This window comes from Myiozetetes cayanensis, unplaced genomic scaffold (assembly GCF_022539395.1).
Source record: "Myiozetetes cayanensis isolate MyiCay16 unplaced genomic scaffold, myiCay2020 scf1, whole genome shotgun sequence".
Taxonomy (NCBI): Eukaryota; Metazoa; Chordata; class Aves; order Passeriformes; family Tyrannidae; genus Myiozetetes; species Myiozetetes cayanensis.
Window position 1 is genome coordinate 85,532,855 of NW_026086604.1, and position 16,793 is coordinate 85,549,647.

The 16,793-nt window shown below is 45.0% G+C and overlaps 1 protein-coding gene across 1 annotated transcript in view; it reads left to right on the plus strand.

Moving 5' to 3' along the window:
- The window catches only part of BMP6 (bone morphogenetic protein 6), an 86,834-nt gene that overhangs the window by 69,080 nt on the left and 961 nt on the right, over positions 1–16,793 (plus strand). The window contains exons 3-6 of the mRNA XM_050312492.1: positions 5,695–5,843; positions 6,713–6,910; positions 14,347–14,423; positions 16,640–16,750. Coding sequence (XP_050168449.1) covers positions 5,695–5,843; positions 6,713–6,910; positions 14,347–14,423; positions 16,640–16,750 — 535 coding nt within the window. The remainder of the gene's footprint in view (positions 1–5,694; positions 5,844–6,712; positions 6,911–14,346; positions 14,424–16,639; positions 16,751–16,793) is intronic.

Sequence of the window (16,793 nt, forward strand, 5' to 3'; positions counted from 1 at the left end):
GGTGGGAAACTAAAAAAACTAGTTCAACAGATGCTTCTTTAAATTTAGCTTTTTATAGCTTTGGTGTTTTTCCTGTAGCAAAGTTCCATGTTGTAATGTGTATCCAGAACAGAAAAATTATTTTAATGTGAACATTTCACTAAGTATAGTAAGTAAGAGAAACCACTTGACCTGGTTACTAATTTGACTGAATTCTAATCTAATTAGTGTTCAATTAAAGAGAATTAACACCTAGAGACATTTTGTTGAAAGGTTTACACAGAGGTTTCAGTTAACAAAATATTTATCTTAGAGGGGGGAAAAGCACTGAAGTTAAATGCAAGCTGTTCCTCCTATAAATGCCCTGAGTACGTAGTTGGGATGCTGGCATTAAGAATAGTAGCTATATTTGATATTTATATCTGACAAATCGGCTCACTCTGAGGACACTGGAGCTAAATCCTGCCTTCTGAGTTACACAGGCCATATTTCTCCGGTAAACTGTGTACTCCTTTCTGTTTATTGCAGCCACTTGTGATTGCTCTGTTGACCTTTGCTTTTCCATCCTTCTCCAGAGTCTTCTGAAGGCCATGGAAACACTCCCATTTATTTCTAGGTACTCAAGTCCATACTTCAGGGCCTTGATCCAGAACAAAGAGCTCCTGTTTTGAGCTGGGAGTTTCTAATTTGCATCTTCCTATTTGATATCCTCTCTTGTATCAGGAAAGTTGTTTAAGCTCATGGCCTCGGTATCTCCCATTCACTTGTTTCCCTTTAATAATCTAATGTTAATACATGTTATGCCTGCAGCAGCCTTATTATGGAAATCATTAACTGAACTTACCCAGATGGTTAAGCACTCTGAAAATAAAGATGAGACTGATGGCAGTAACTGTGTAAGAACCCAGAGGGTGGGTTTAGGCAGAGAGTGTTAAGAAAATACCTCTTTTGGTGATGGAATTTATCTTCTGTACACTGAATTTTAAAGACCTGTGGAAGTGCTAGAGGTCTTTTGATGTCCCTGACATCTGAGGTTGCTTGGACATGAAACCTTTAAACTGAGTCTGCTTTCTTCAGCCTATGCTCCTTCCTGTCTCTTCAGTGATGCTGGCTCAAACATTTCTTCCAGCCTTTCTTTTTCTAGTTTTTCCTGTTCCTCACATTCCCTTCTTGTTTCTCTCAGGTTCCATATTGCCTCTGTTTTTCTCAAATGCTGAAGTTTTCAAATATCCTTCCATTAAGGTGACCATGTACTCAGTTGCATGCTTCCTCTTGGAAAGTCGCTGCCTGCCTCGCTGCATGGGATCAATGTCATCACTTAATGACTAGAAATTCAATACTTTGTTTTATGTGACTTGCATAGTATATGATCCGTTTCTCACCTTCTTGTCCACTCTTAGATTTTTCTTTGACTGTGGGCTTGCATTTACTTGTGTTTAGCGCTGATCAGCACGATGTCTGACTGCTTCCTAACCTATTTCTCTTTTGGACATGGCTGTAAGGCCTCATTCTTATCATGCATATACTGGTGAGGATCAACTTCCTCCAGGAGGTTAGTTGCCTCTTTCAGATGTTTATTTTTTTCTTTCTCCACCACTACTGTTTGGCTTGCAGGAAACCCCTGCTCATCTGCTGTGTGCACTTCAACTTTTGTAACAGGTTGGGCCATAGGGTGTGGACCTGCTAAGCAAACGCCCTTGGCAAAAACAGTCCCTGCCAAAATCAGCCAATGATCCAGCCTGAGGACTAGTAAGGACTAATAAGGCTGTGCAGCAGCTTTAGCCCTCATGTTTCCTGTCTTTCGTTTGCAGTCCTATTAGGAAAGGAATGGAATAAATGGATTTTCTATAGTCTTCAGAAAGCAGAACTGGGGGAAGAAAAAATTTGCAGTTGTGTAGGTGTGTTTCCCTCTGAGCATTGGGGCAAGAGTGGAAGTGGGAGATTCTCATCACTGACATCTGTCTGCATGTTTGTTGGCAGCTGTGTTTCCACAAATGGCAGCAGTAGCCCTCTAGGAGCCACCAGTGCAGGAAGATGTCGAGTAGTTTCCCAACTACTTCTAGAAGCAGAGAGATGCTGAGTAGGGAAAAATGGACCTAATTCACAGAGGTGTGGTGGCCATCTTTCTACTGGCTTTTCTCTGCAGAATGTTTCCTTTTACTCAGTGTCTCTCCATCTATACCTTGCACATCTGTGTGCCCCTGAGAACTACAAAAAATCCTCCACCTTTCCCTATCTAATGAGATATTCTTTCCTCTTGACTAGAGAGAGAGAGATGAGATATTCTTTCCTTTTGACCTCCTTTTCCCTTTGACCAAAGGCTAGCCTGGGAGATCTCCCAGTCTCTGTTCCAAGATCAGACACCATAGAGCTTTTTTTGCAGAAGTAGCAGGGATATCTCTTCTCAGACACGTGGCTTGTAGGAAAGAGCAGATTCCCCTCAGGTGATTCATGGTATTTGGTTTACCAAGGGGGAAAGAAGGGGAAAGTATGTTCCTTGAATACAAGAAGTCCAGAGAACTTTGTTGCTAAGCTCTGAGTCTCTGTTGAACCTTTTGGGCTTTGGACTTTTCAGATACTTACTGCTTGGCCAAATTTGAGGTGACTTTCTTAAAGGGAGACGGACATACAAGATTTCTATTCTGGAAAAAATAAAGGGATTACTTAGAGACTCAGATAAATAGCTGGAATTCTTTTTTGTGTGAGTAAATTCTTTCTTTCCTCCCTAATTTTTTTCTTTGGAAATAGATGACTGAATATTCTTTTAAAATCTTCATGCCAAAATGAAAACTAGTAAGAAACTGTATGCAATTCTGTGCAGCCTGGTGAGGTTTGGGTGACAAATATTAATTGAAAACAGGCTTAAGCAGAAAGTATTCAGGTGTGTTACCTACACATCTACTATGACCTTAAGTACTTGAGGGGTGAACCTTCAGCATTGGCTTCATCCAGTCGAACAATGAAAAAGTCAGTTGAAATTTTTTACAGAGAGAGTAATCAGACATTGGAATGGAATGGGCTGCCCAGGGAGGTGGTGGATTCACCATCCCTGGAGGTTTTTAAGATGAGACTGGGTGTGGCACTTAGTGCCGTGGTCTAGTAACCATGGTGGTAGGGGATCAAGGGTTGGACTTGATGATCTCAGAGGTCTTTTTGACTGGTTGATTCTATGATTCTATGAATATCAGAGCTGATTGAAAACCAGTCCTGTATGAGACTTTTTGCAAAGAGTTAACTGGACTGGAAAGCCCAGTTGTCCATTTTTCTTCATATTACAAAGGAATTGAAATCTCTCCAAAGTGAGTGTGACAAACTGGGATAAAGCAGATCATTCTTGCTTGGTATGATTGCACTTTGGCTGGGCAGTTTGCTGATTATATTTGTGGAGGACACTAAAATGGGGGACACCCACAGAAAGGCAAGTCTGTGTTTTAAGTAATCTAATAATGGTGGAGGTTCAGTCTGGGGTGGGGGTTGGGGTTTGGGAAGGGAATGTGATTTGGGAGAAAGGACAATTTCATTTGGACAGGAAAAATCAGTGATATAAATATACCCTAGGAAGTGACTGGGTCCTTTGCGGTTCAGCAGCATGAGTCTAAGGATTATAGTAGATCACAAGGTGAACATGAGTTAACAGCGTGAGTTTTGTGAAGAAGCCAAAATCATATTCTGAGATGTATGAGTAGAGGCACAGTCTGTGAGACACATGAATATTATCCTTCCACTGTACTCAGCATCAGTGAGATCTTGAGCTGAGCTGAGTCGATAAAGAGCAATGAGAATGGTCAAAGTCTTTAAAACATGGCTTATAAGGAGAGACTGAAAATATTGTTTTAGTAAGAAGGGGATATTGTGACATTTAAGTTAGATAATATAGGGAAAAGATAAAAAAAACAAGAAAAAAACCCCATGAAATGTTTCAAGTGAAACCCATTCAATTTCCTGGGAAGATGATGGAGCTCCTGAGGCTGGTGACCTATAAGATGAGGTGAGGCAAATGCCTCTTAGGAATGATAGGGATGCAGTTGACCCTGCCTGGAGTTCAGGGGAATGGGCTACATGATGCCATGTGGCCCATTTTGGCTTTACAGCTCCCTGCTGTCCAAATGCCTTCCCAAAGTGCAAGGCAATGGGAATATGAGCTCTCATCCTTCTCTTTGTGTTTTTGTAGATCTGACTACTCCCATGTGTTAGAGTGTTCAGGAGGGTTTGCTCTTACAGAGCTCCCTGTACAGAGGAGTTAGAGTAGCTCTGTCACAGAGTTACCCTGTTACAGAGATCAGAAAGCAATTGGTGTGAGGGGGAAGGTCAGAACAGGTGCTAAGAAAACCCCTTTTCAGATATAGTCTGTTTCAAGCATTGGCGAGGCCCGATGTGTAAGCTGTGTTCGGAGGTGGGAATGATCTAGCAGTTCATTCCTCTCATCAAACTGGAGAGGGAGAGTGGTTGCAGCTGCTGCTTGCAAGTTGCCTTTAAACAAACCCTGCCTGGGAAAGCCCAAATCTCTCAACCTTAAGGTTTCCAAAACATGTAGCAGCTGGCCAACCTTAGCTGCTTGCTGCTGCTGGAGGTGAAGGTCAGAGTTGAACCTGAACGCTTGTTCCATTGGAGTAGTGGTGGCAAAGACTCCTATGGGAAAGGCTGTTGAGTCAACCACAGAGTGTGCAGCTACCAGTGAGGTGGAGGAAAACCTCCGTGCTGTAAAAATAGCTGCACTAGGAGCCCTAATATACTTAAGTGCTTATTTTTCCATGTGTGATCTCATGCAAGCCAAGCTGCTGGGCAGCATGACATAGCAGTTGGCCAAAATTAAAATGTAACTCAATCAAAATGGTTTTTTTCTGAAGTTAACCTTTGATGGGTAGGAGGGATAGGTACTCTTTTTCTCATTTCTATTGTTCCTGTTAGAAAAAAAAAAAGTGCAGGGAGGAAAGACAGGTGAAGATGGGATTGACACCTGGTATCTGTTTTGTGATGATAGCCACAGGTTGAGGATAGGAGTTGCAGCTTTCTTGCACAGGAAACTTATGCCTATAGTACAGCAAGAAAATGTACATGGGATTTCTCTGTGTGCCTCTGCAGCTAAGTTCACTGAACTGAGTTTGGGTGAGTATTTGATGCTACAAAAAGGTATAGACCTAAAATTTGAAGCCGAAGTCCATGAGCCAGCAACCTTGGAACAAGGCACTCTAATCCTTGTTGATAAGCCTTAGAGAAATGTCTTTAGAGGCCTTTAGAGGTTCTTTTTCCTTCACTTTGTGATACTTGGCCATTAGTTTATTTTTATTTTTTATTTTGGTAAGTTGTGCTAGACCTATATGTGGTGGGCTGATACCATGAAACCCCTAAGACAAAAGCCACTGAATGCCTGGACATGCTAGTAGTTTGACCACTATCTTGCCAGGGTTATCATTACACTCTTCAAGAAGAAGAAAGCCTTACTAATCCCTTGCTGGTGGAGAAGTGGACAGACCTGAGGAGGAGGGTTGCTTTCCTCTTAGCAAATGTAATCCTGAATTTCATATGTGAAAGCACGTGCATCTCATGGCAGAACTCTGGATACACATAAGCAGATTTGGGGCAGTGTTTTTTTTTTTTTTTCTAGCCATTAACACAACTTATAACTACTACAGTTTGTTTTTTTTCTGTAATGACAAAAGCCAGGGGATAAAATCGCTGTCACCACGGTCTTCTCATTACACTTCTTCTCTGCAGAGCCTCTGACCTGTTTCTGCTGGACACGCGGGCAGTGTGGGCATCGGAGGAGGGCTGGCTGGAGTTTGATGTCACTGCCACCAGTAACATGTGGGTGATGAGCCCTCAGCACAACATGGGACTGCAGCTGAGCGTGGTGACCCAGGATGGTAGGTTACAGGCCAGGTAACACTACTCACCTCTGGAGTCCCTTGGATGTTGTCCAGAAGCGGTGCTAACGGAACCTAGTTGGGATGTGGGAGGGTGAGCACCCTAAGCAGTTGTAGCCAACACCACGAGCAGGGTGTCTGAGGGCACAGCTGGTGGACTGTCAGTTATTGGCTGCCCCATGATGGACATATTTTTCCACATAAGTGAGGTCAGGTATCTCTAGACAGTACCAGGATGAGCTGGTGGAGGTGGATTGGGGTAGTGTCCAACCTTGTTTTCTTTTTGTCACTTCATGCTGGAATTTGCTACACCTGTGATGTCAAGTGAGAGTAGAGGGGTTGTCCTCTGTTCTCCCTGAGGAAATATTAGTGCCAGCCTCTACCTCCCTGGCTGGGCTGAGAGCCCATCTCTGTGCTCCTGACAAAAGCACACCATCCCTTTGCCCTCTGCTTTCCCTAGAGGTCTCCTAATCTCATGTCTGCTTCTTGTGTTTCACAGGCAGCAGAAGTAATTCATGACACCTCTGGTCTTCGTGTTTTATATATCTATCTATATAACTCTTTATAATAGAGTAGAAAAAATTGAGAGTTTATTTATATAACTGTTTGTGTAGAGTAAAAAAAAGCCTAAACTGGAATAGAGATGCCAAAGAGGTGCCAAAGAGCCAGGTGCTTCACTGAAGTCTCTTGTCCAGGATGGAGTGCTGTCATAACAATGCCCATAGGCTGTGGTGGCAGGAAAGGAATGTTTAGTGTTTAAAGAAGAGCACGAAGAAAGGAGACACTGCTTGTGGGGATGTTGCGATGCTGAAAGGAACAATCCACCTGCACTCTTTTTTCTGACATTCACTTTACCGTTTGGTTTGAAGGTTTCAGCGTAAATCCTAGAGAAGCAGGCCTTGTAGGGCGAGATGGCCCTTACGACAAACAGCCTTTCATGGTGGCCTTCTTCAAAGTGAGCGAAGTTCACCTCCGGACCACTAGGTCAGCGACGAGCAGGCGCAGGCAGCAGAGTCGGAACCGCTCCACCCAAACTCAGGACGTTTCCAGGGTGTCAAGTGTCACAGGTAACCATGTAACACAGGTAATCATGCAGCACGAGCTGGGATGACTTGTAGTGTTTCCGGTTGCTTTGGAGCTGAAAGAAGCAAGAAGGGGTTCGTAAGGTGGGATGCTCTTCCCTGGGGTATATAGGTTACATCTGCAAGGGGGTGGTAGAGGAGATCTCACGTAATAGACTTACAGGAGTCCTCTTGAATCCAGGGTGGAGTCCAGACCCCCATGTGAAGTTCCATCCATTTACTTCAAGGGAGTGAGGTATTTTAGCCACAACTCTTGTGCTTGTAGGTTGCTTGCTAAGCAGTATTTGTCTAGGATTATGCCCTCTGAAGTGCAATATTTGAAAGATTCAATCTCTGTGTACACTGAGATTTATGGTATGGCACAAATGCATTCCCAGCAGAGTCCTCCTTCAGATTTCTTTGGAAAAAGTGTGGTGGAACAGCAGAGAGATCTTTTTTTTTTAACCTTGTGGCAAAACCACGACAATCAGTGTTTACATGGTAAAGCACATTTCCAGGCAGGCAAAGAAGTTTTCCTGTTTGCTGTGGAAAGGTTGCATGTTGCAGGTGTTTTACAGCAGCCTTATGAGTGCTGTTGTGGGCTGGTGGGGCAATACAGTACCTCTGAAATTTTTATAAAAATTGAGAGAGTCTCCTGTCTTCTAATTCTTGTCTGTTTTTCAGCCACTCTGCCTTCCATCACAGTGCTACAAGTCCTTCTTCATTGAGTACCTTCTTCCTTCTCAAACGTTTTAGCTTGTTCCAAGTTACTTGATTAATTTGCTTATGCTGCCCCCTTCATTTCCAATAGGATCCCTGCCCTTCCCGTCTCTAGAAATGACTATGCCCCAAGGAAGAGAGGCAGCTGTATTTCTTAGTTTATATCCTGACGCAGCACAGGGAGATAAGCCAGCGTTGCCATAACTTAGCTGGTGTGAATCTGTAGGCTTTCGCCTGCTCCTGAATGCTTGGGCTGTGGGTGAGCCACGCTGCACCTGAGGCTGCTCCATGCTGGCCATGGTGCTGGGAGCCTTCAGGGAGCAGAGCCAGAATGGGAGCCCTTCCAGGGTTGGTGGCCAGGGTTTGTGCATGGCCATGTGTTGATTCAGCCAAATTGCTCCAGCCCATCATACTGATGGACTTACCCTCTGGGCTAGGGCATGCCAGCAGCAGTTGGCCACTAGTGGCCTTTGCGTGTCCTCGTGGTGCACACTGCAGCATGGCTGTGGGTTCCCATGCCATGCTGTGCAAGGGCCAGTGTGAGTGTGAAATCCTTCATGGATTTTAAGGGCAGGAGAAAAGAGTCAGTCCTGAAGCCTGGCCTCCCCAGGGGAGGCTGGCCAGTGCCAGCATGGCATTGCTGGAGGAGTTAACATCTAATCTAGCATGAGAGCCCTCTGCCAGCACCTTCTGGGGGTCCAAATTTCTGAAACCTGCTTTAGTCCTGGTTTCCTTCTGGTGTCCAAGCTGCAGATTTAAAGCTAGGCATCACGGCTGCTCGCTGAGTTGCTTTCCCATGTGATGAGTTTGCTAAAACAAAATTTTCAGATTATTAAATCAGGCAAAGTGACTCAAAGCTCCAGAGGGAGCAGATACGTTGGGCAAAAGGGGACATTTTTATATTGCTGCTTTCTTGACTACACCACACACCAGGTCATAAAATTCTAAAATGACAAAAAAGAGAAAAAATAGCTGGCATTCTGTGGTCTCAAGGGCTTTTTTGGGCTCTTCTAGCTTAAAGCCAGCTTTAATTTAAAACCTGGAATTTGGCATTTCTGTAGTCAATAGTTGAGACTGTTAAGGTGGGGGAAAGGAGAGGCGTTTAAAGTTAAGATGTATGTTTGGTTGGTTTCTGTGTTTAGAAAAGAGAAACTACATCAGCTTGTTTTCCATTCTAAGTGAGATACTCTCAGGCTCTGTTCTCTTTAGGAAGTGGTTAATTTAACAGCCCAAGAGGCACCAATGACCAATAAGGGTTTTGAGCATTAAAGAGATCACAGGGTTTTTTTAAATTGTGAAGGTTTCTACATCCGTGGCCCTGGGGTTACCCCGAAGTTTGCTTAGTTCTTCTGAGGGTGCCCTGATGCATCTGGACTCAAAGCAGGTGAAGAACTGGGTTGCATCTCCCTGCCTATGCATCTTTCTCTCTTGCTGTATCTTATTTCTTGTCAAATTTTTGGTCTATGCTCTTCCTCAAGGAAGGAAGGAAGGACTGCTAGCTGCCTACAAGGGCTTGAGAGCAGTTTCTCTCCTTGAGAGCAAGGCAGTGGTTTGGTGTTGATGGTTTCCTCGGTAGATTGAAACTTCCTTTCTCTGTGTTAGTGGATGCACGGGGATTTCTTTTTTCAGTCCAAAAAAGAACCCAGTTTCCTAAAGATACTCTGAGTTGTTTTGGGGCAATATGTTTTAAGAAGCCCCATTTACTATCTAAACATGACAAGCATTTCAAGTCCTGCAGTTTGGAGTGCATGAAGTGTGCTGCTGGGCTGGTACTGGATCTGGTGAACTGGGGGTTAGGTGAAAGCATGCTGCTGTGTGTGGGAAAGGAACCCCACTATGCTCCCTTTGACATGCAGTTGTTGTCCTGCAGTCAGTACCAAGAGCTCAGATACTAAGGCTATGGCTGTGGCATGAGATTCTCAGTGATCTGTATCTTATTTCCCTGTATTACAAACACGTAATTATGATTGGCTTGTATAAAGCAGAACTGAATAACCCCCATGGTTATAAACTGCTTTGACACAGAGTCCTGCATCAATACATTCTTGGAGCCAAGCTCAGTTCTTTGACGAAGGAGGACGAGCAGGAAGAAAAGGGAGTATTTTCACCTGCTGGGGCAGAGGATCACATGCCAACTCTGGCCCAGGACGTGGAGGAACGAGGTGGGTGGGAGGAGCATGCAGGTGTTTCTCTGCTGTTGTCTGCAAGGTCTGGAGCCCCTCACTCAGCCAAATCTTGAAATGGGTTGAGCTTGTGCTCTCAGACTCCACGCTGACCCTCTGGTTAACTGAAGAGATGGGGACTGTCTTCAGCGTAACAGATGGTGACTCTCTACCATACAGCCAACTCCATGATTTACGGTTTCTGCACAGGCCTGTCTCCTTGTCTGATGGCGATAATCCTTCTCTTCTGCAAGTCAGCCTTCAGGCATATCCCTTCCCGTCAGCCCTTCCTGATGGAGACCATTTAAACGCCTGACTTTGGGCTGTGCTTGCTGCTCTGAGTGAAACTCAAGCAAAACTCTTTTTCAGGTCCTTCTCTTTAACCATCCTAGGGCCCCTGGGATTTGTGTGAGGTGCTCCATGATAAATGAAGAGGCCCTCCAAGTGGCCTTTCCATCCAGCAGACACGCACAGCACCAGACAGATTTTCCCATGCGTACGGGAACCAAATATCGCAAAGGGCAGTATGCACAAACACTGAAGGCAAATAAAACCAAATGCTTTTGTGATGGCAAGGGTCTTGTTAACAAACTTCATTATCTTGCAGCCCATCTTCCCTTCAGCATAGTGCTTGGATGCAGACCGGAGCAGCGTGGCCAGCATTTCTGTATGTGCCTTCACATGCGAGTTCATGTCAGCCCAACATCTCCCCTTCTTCCCACCCAAGCAGATCACTTTCATGTGAAGTGGGCTGTTATTAAGTGTGTGATCAGTTTACACCAGCTTTATCCGGGAAAATCACCAAAGTCAAACACCAACAAGAAGGGGCTGGCCTTGGAGACCTCTGTCAAAGCTATTTTGAATCACAGAAGCAATTAATTACTGTGTGGAATTTGGTAAACTGGCACCTGGGGAGCAGCAAGAGTGTTCTCATTCGGATCGACCTCAGTAAATATTTATATGTTCTTTGCCAGCACTTAACGTGGGAGAGGTTATAGGAAATCTAGGGTTAGTGCATAAGTATCTGTAGGAGGAAGACTATTAGGGTCAGGCTATTCTCTTGCCCTTTTCAGGAACACACATGCCAGTGTCCAGCCTTAAGAGAAACATCTGTGCTCGCAGAAAGTCCAACTTGGGGCCTGGTGAAGGCAGACAACATTCAGTGCAAACAAGCTGCAGAGACAAGCCATCTTAACTGTGCTGTTTTAACTGTGTTGCTCTGTGAGTTATTTTTAAGTGCAGAACTAGGGGTTTGGGTTTTTTTAAATCTCTGTTTTAGGCAAAATAGTTAGCAGTATGATTAAATGCAGTGCCTTGTAAATGCCAAGCTAGTGTTTCTGAATTGGTATGTTCAGAGGAAAAAATAGAGATGATTTCGCTAAAATCACAATGAGCCTATAGGAATTCCCAAAGCAGCTCTCTAAACTCTCAGGGATTTTAAGGGTCTCTGGCAAACAATGCTCACAAATTGTGCTGTGGCGGTGTAAGCTGGCCCCATGGAAGTTGTTTGTAGCATCCCCCCTGCTGCAAGCTGCCTGCTCTTGGCCCTCCTCGCTCCTTGCTGCAGGGCTGGTAGGAAGGACCATGAACCCTGTTGCCTCTTGCCAGTTGGATCTTGCACTGCTGCACCACCTCAAATGGCAATTTGGGCTAAAACAGCTGAGCATGCTGGTCTGGGGTAGCTGATGCTGCTTTCCAGGCTTTGGAGAAGTTGTGTTGTGGAAGCCAACTTCAGTAGCTCAGTGAGCTTTAGCTTACTGCCAAAACCCCTTGACTGTGTGTATTCCTCTTTTTTTCAGGGCCATAACTGGATGTACATTTAATATATGTGGCTCTAGGGCATATGCCGAGCCCCTAACAGTAGGGAGTGGGTTATGACTGTCTGCATCTGTTTTGCTGCCTTTTTTTTCTCCAATTCAGAAAGTCACTGCTAAGGTTGCTTAAAGGTTTGTAAAACCGCTGAAGTTGGGCTAAAGTAGCTTCTATGAAGTAGACATAGTAGGCAAACACATAACAAGAAAACAGGGCAGGGAATCTTGGGGTGAGGGTTAAACAGGGAAGAGTGCAAATCCAGGGAGAGGGGATGTTTAGTATGTTGATGTTCCAGGAAGCAAAGGCTCAGTCTGGGCAAGTGAGAAGATAGAACTGTCTACATCTGCCTTGGATGGAGAGCAGCCAGGGCTCCATGCAGAGTGTGAATCAGGTGACTCCAACCAGTGAGCTGAGGCAAGGTTTTGGGGGCAGTGTGAGAGAGGACACGTTCAGAACATGTTCTGCTTCATGTAGCTTGTTAAGCAGCTTTTTTTTTCCACCCTTCTGTTTTCTTAAACTTGTGATTGCTTGCAGCCTTCCTTCCTACTCCTGTTTTCTCTGCCTCCCTTGCCTTCTCCCCTTTCCTGTAGCAGATTTGGGTATGTTGTAGCTGGATTTGGAATGTAGCATCATTCTGCCCACTCAGTTGTGAATAGATGAACTCCACTGTAACTCCCAAATACAGATGGTTTTCTTCTAAGCAAACTACATATTTCCCATTGAAGAACAATTAAGTTGTGTTTTCAGGTACTTAAAGGAAAGCCTTTGATCACTAAAAGTATCTTCTGCTCACTTTTTTTCCCCCTCATTATGACCAGATCATTTCAAAACATCTCATGCTAGAAATTTGCTCCTAGGCTGAGCCAGGGACTGAAAAGCTTCATCTGAAAAAAACCCACCACACCCTGGTCTCTTCTGGGTATGTCTGGTTTGAAAATGGAAAGCTTGAATAGAGAGACTCTCCTCCGTCCTTGCTACCACATGCTCCTGAAAAAGTGAATGTTTATACTGCAGCAGGCTGTTAACCAGCTCTGCTCACCTGATTAAATCCATGATTGAAGCAAAGCTATTGAAAGTCTGAAATGCAATCCTTAGAGTTTAAAACCCAAGCTGCTTCTAAAAACAACTCTCTAATCTTTGGTGGTTAGGAGGCTGGGTTTGAGGTGTAGGGTTTTTTTCAGCCCTCAGTGTTAACTGTACCCAGCTGTACTGCTGTGCTGCCCTTAATGTCAGTTGGATGTGCTTTTAGTATTATAGTTTTTCTTTTGAATAAATATTTGCATTTGTAGTTCCCAAACTTTGGGGGGGGGGGAGGTGCTGGAGGGAAGAAAAAGAAAGGCTTATTCAGAGCCAAGGAAAAAGTCACTAAAAATATTTTTCTATCCCAGCTGCCGCATCTGGGGGAAGCTGCGCTGGGAGGGTGCCCTTTCAAGCCATGTTAGGGGCACCAGGGGGCTGGTAAGCCAAAAGGTCCAGGGCAGTGGGAGGCAGGCACATCATCGTGTGGCATCTGCCTGCTGACAGAAGCGTCTTTACTTGCAAATGAGGTGAGAGAGGAGGAGGCCCCTGTGGAAAGGCATGGGAGGAGAACATGGACCGGGAAAACATGGGCTCCCACGCTGCTCGGCTGAATTTGCTGCCGTCTCTTCCCCTCACGCTTCCCATCGAGTGCACAGCGCGGGTTCAGCAGCTGTAGCTGGTGGCAAAGCCGCTCCGCTGCAAAGGTGGTTTCTGTGGCTGATCTGCTGAGGTCCAGCAGCCACCTGAGGTGTGACAAAATCAGCAACCACCCGTCAGGGCTGGATTCGTGCAGCCACCCGGAGGTGAAAGGCCCCTCTGTCACGGCTCAGCTCCTCTGTGGTTCCAGGTGTTCACATGTGGAGCCGCCTCTCTTTCCAAATATAAATGGGAAATTCCACTCGCTGTCAAAAGCTGTACTTTGTGGGGTCATCACGAGCAGCTCCTGCATAGTTGAAACATCCTCATACATTGCGTCACGGCAAGGGAGAAGGTCTCTGGTCAGGGCTTTGCACCCTGCGTTCCCTCTCTTTGGTGAAGTATTGGCACTAAGGGGCAAGTGAATGGTGAGAGCATGTCAAGTTCTGTGTCACCTGCAAATAAGCAACTTATCGAAGGGAGAAACAGGTTTTTCAGAGCATGGTCGGTAAAGGTCCAAGGGCGGACGTGGTGCATGGGGTGATGTCTGGGGAAGGCTGGGGATGGGCACATGGCTTCCCTGCCTATGGGACACTGTTAGCTGTTTAAGGACTCCTGCTAACTGCCACAGGGACACAAGGTGAGGATTAACCTTCCTGGGGCTGTAATTCTCTCAGTAAGTGCGTGCGGTTTGAGCTCACGACCCGGGGCGGCACACACTGGAAACCGCAGCCGAGGAAGTGGGGTGAGTCTGAGCACCCAGTGGGGATGTAGCCTATGCCGGGCTGAAGGAGTAGATTTATTTTTAAGAAGTCGTTTTACTGGAGGTGTTTTACAAGCACTTTGAAGGCAGCTGAAGTAATTATAACTGAGTCACTGTTACTTGGGTTCCTCCATTCCCAAAGGCATCTTAAAAGCTTCAGCCCTGCTTTGGATGTCCCTCAACACCCTTATCCTTTTGGCTGCTGAGGGAGCTCATCATTTCTCGCTGCTGAGCCCACAGCATGCACACTCTTGGCCAGCTGTGCCCTGCAGTAATGCTCTGCCTGTTTAACTTTCTAAATTCTTGTTTTGTTCTTTTTATTTTAACAGATTACAACAGCAGTGACTTAAAAACAGCTTGCAGAAAGCATGAGCTTTACGTTAGCTTCCAAGACTTGGGATGGCAGGTGTGTGATGTTTCTCTCTGGGTAAACTGGACATTTTGTTATGAAATGTTATCTAAACAGTGTCACGGTAATTCCACTCGAGTCTGCCATTATGCTTTAAAATGTCCCTTGTGCCTTCTCACTAAAACCAGTCACAGGGTAGGGCAAATAAATATTGATAGTTGTGACACTTGATAAGATCCAGAGGAAGCTTGATACTTTATGAGATTCAAGTATACAGTCATTCTCTGTCACTCACAGGAGTCACGGTACGGGCAAGGCTTTATATCTGTGTACCTCTAATGATAAGGAAAAAAATCTGATGTTAAGCAGAGATTTTAACTAAATTTTTTTTTTGTTGTGTTCAGCCACTGTTTGAAATGGGCCATTGTTTGAAATCCTCCACCCCTGCCCCACCATTAGCACTGCCTGTGGTAGGCAGACTGAAGACTGGGTGTAGTTGGAACACTACGAGGCCAGAAAGTTGTTTAGAGTAGTAGTACTTAGGACCAGGCCACAGTGTAATCAAACATCACATTTCAAAGAATGCCTTCACCTTCTCTTTTTTAAAATTTTAAAATTTTTCTTTCATTCAGCACTTTTGTGAGGGAGGTCCCATTTCTGTCAGCTCATGTTTTGACCTGGTTATAACTCAGAATGCCAGGGCTGCCCCTGGTGCTGCCCCTGGATGTGGAAGTCCTCTCTCAGCTAATGGGACAGCAGCATTTTTTGTAACTTGTGTCAACTCCAGCCCACTAGCTGCAACTGTGGCTGCATGCAGACTCCATTCCCCATTACTTCTGAGTGGCTTTTCTCTTGTGAGCAGTTTTTCCACCTCTTCCTTAGCTAACTTGCCCTGCTTTTGGGCAGGAAGCGGATTCCAGTTGTGAAATTCATGATCTTGAAGGCAGTGCCTTCATGTTTCTAATTGTAGAAAGGTACAATGCTGCTGAAGGCAAGCCACAAACCAGCAGGGCTCGTTGGTAGAGTTGGAATCCAGGTCCTACTTGTTGCAGGGAGATGATCAAGGCAGGGCAGCAGCCCCCTGCAGTTGTTTGGCACTCCAATTTTCTTCAGAACATCCATTAGTTTTTTTTTAAGCAGAGCACTTCTCTTATTCTTACAGCACATTAAACCACAAATTTAATTACACAGTCTGTACTGGCTTCTCTAGCAGGAGGATGATTTTCTTATGAAAAGCAGCTTAGTTTACCAGGAGCAAATTATAGGTGAACTAGTACAGTAAAATGGAGTTTTTGCTATGCCCAGGTATCCTCATGGTAGCAAACTTGGCTAGCAAAGCTACGGCAACAGTGTCTGGCTGCTCAGGCCCACTCTAGCAAAATTCGAGCAAACAGAGATAATTCTTGTCTGGTAAAGGGGAAATTGTCTAAGAATTCTGTGCACATGAGGCATACCAGTATGTTCTTCTGCAGGATAACCTGCAGAGCCTGACACCAAAGGAAGCAAAATATCTCCTGTTAATTATTGCTGCTTTTTGTTTTCCTTTGGCTCTTTCGTGTCAGCAGCAGAGAAGCTGTAATTTTTTTATGAGCCCTTTGGTGAAGAGTCACCTTCTTCCTTACCATGGGACTCAGAGTGCCACTGAGGCCACCTGTTTGCACATGCAGCTCAGGCTGGCTGTCCTGGCACTCCTTGAAAAGTCTGGCAGATATGTAGATGCTGTTACACAGCTAAGACTTCCCACAGTGGCCTTAGCAGGCTAGTGTCCCTGTTTAAGGGTGTATAACATAGAGTGTCTGTGAGGCACCACACCAGGTTTTTTTATTCCTGTTGTGGATCTCCCTCAGGTTTGAATTGTGCCTGTGTGAATGCATGGATGTGATTTTTTCCATGAGGGGGCACCAGCTGTGGCTGTGACTCAACCTAGGAAAGGTAGTTCAGCCAGAGGGCCTAACCTGCAGGAAATGTTGGAACATAAAGGCCTCCAAACCACAATCCCCCAAGGCAACCCAGCAAGAATTTTAGGGATAAAACTCTCTTAGTTCATGGCAATACGTACATGTGCACCATTCTTTGGACATTAAAATCAGTGTATCCTTGGAAAAGTGATGGCTCAAGAAAAACAAAAAACAAAACCCCAAAGCCCAAAGGCCTAACGGTTTCAGTGAAAACACATTTTCACCCTCAAGAAAAAAATTAGTGGAAAATTTTCAGATGCTCTTAATTGCATGCAGTTGTCTGTTGAATCATGTTCTATTTGTTTCCCTAAAAAGGACTGGATAATCGCTCCAAAGGGCTACGCAGCCAACTACTGTGATGGGGAGTGCTCATTCCCACTCAATGCCCATATGAACGCAACCAATCATGCCATTGTCCAAACTCTGGTAAGTCTCCAGCCAGCTCGGTGCCAAAACACCAGGTGAACTT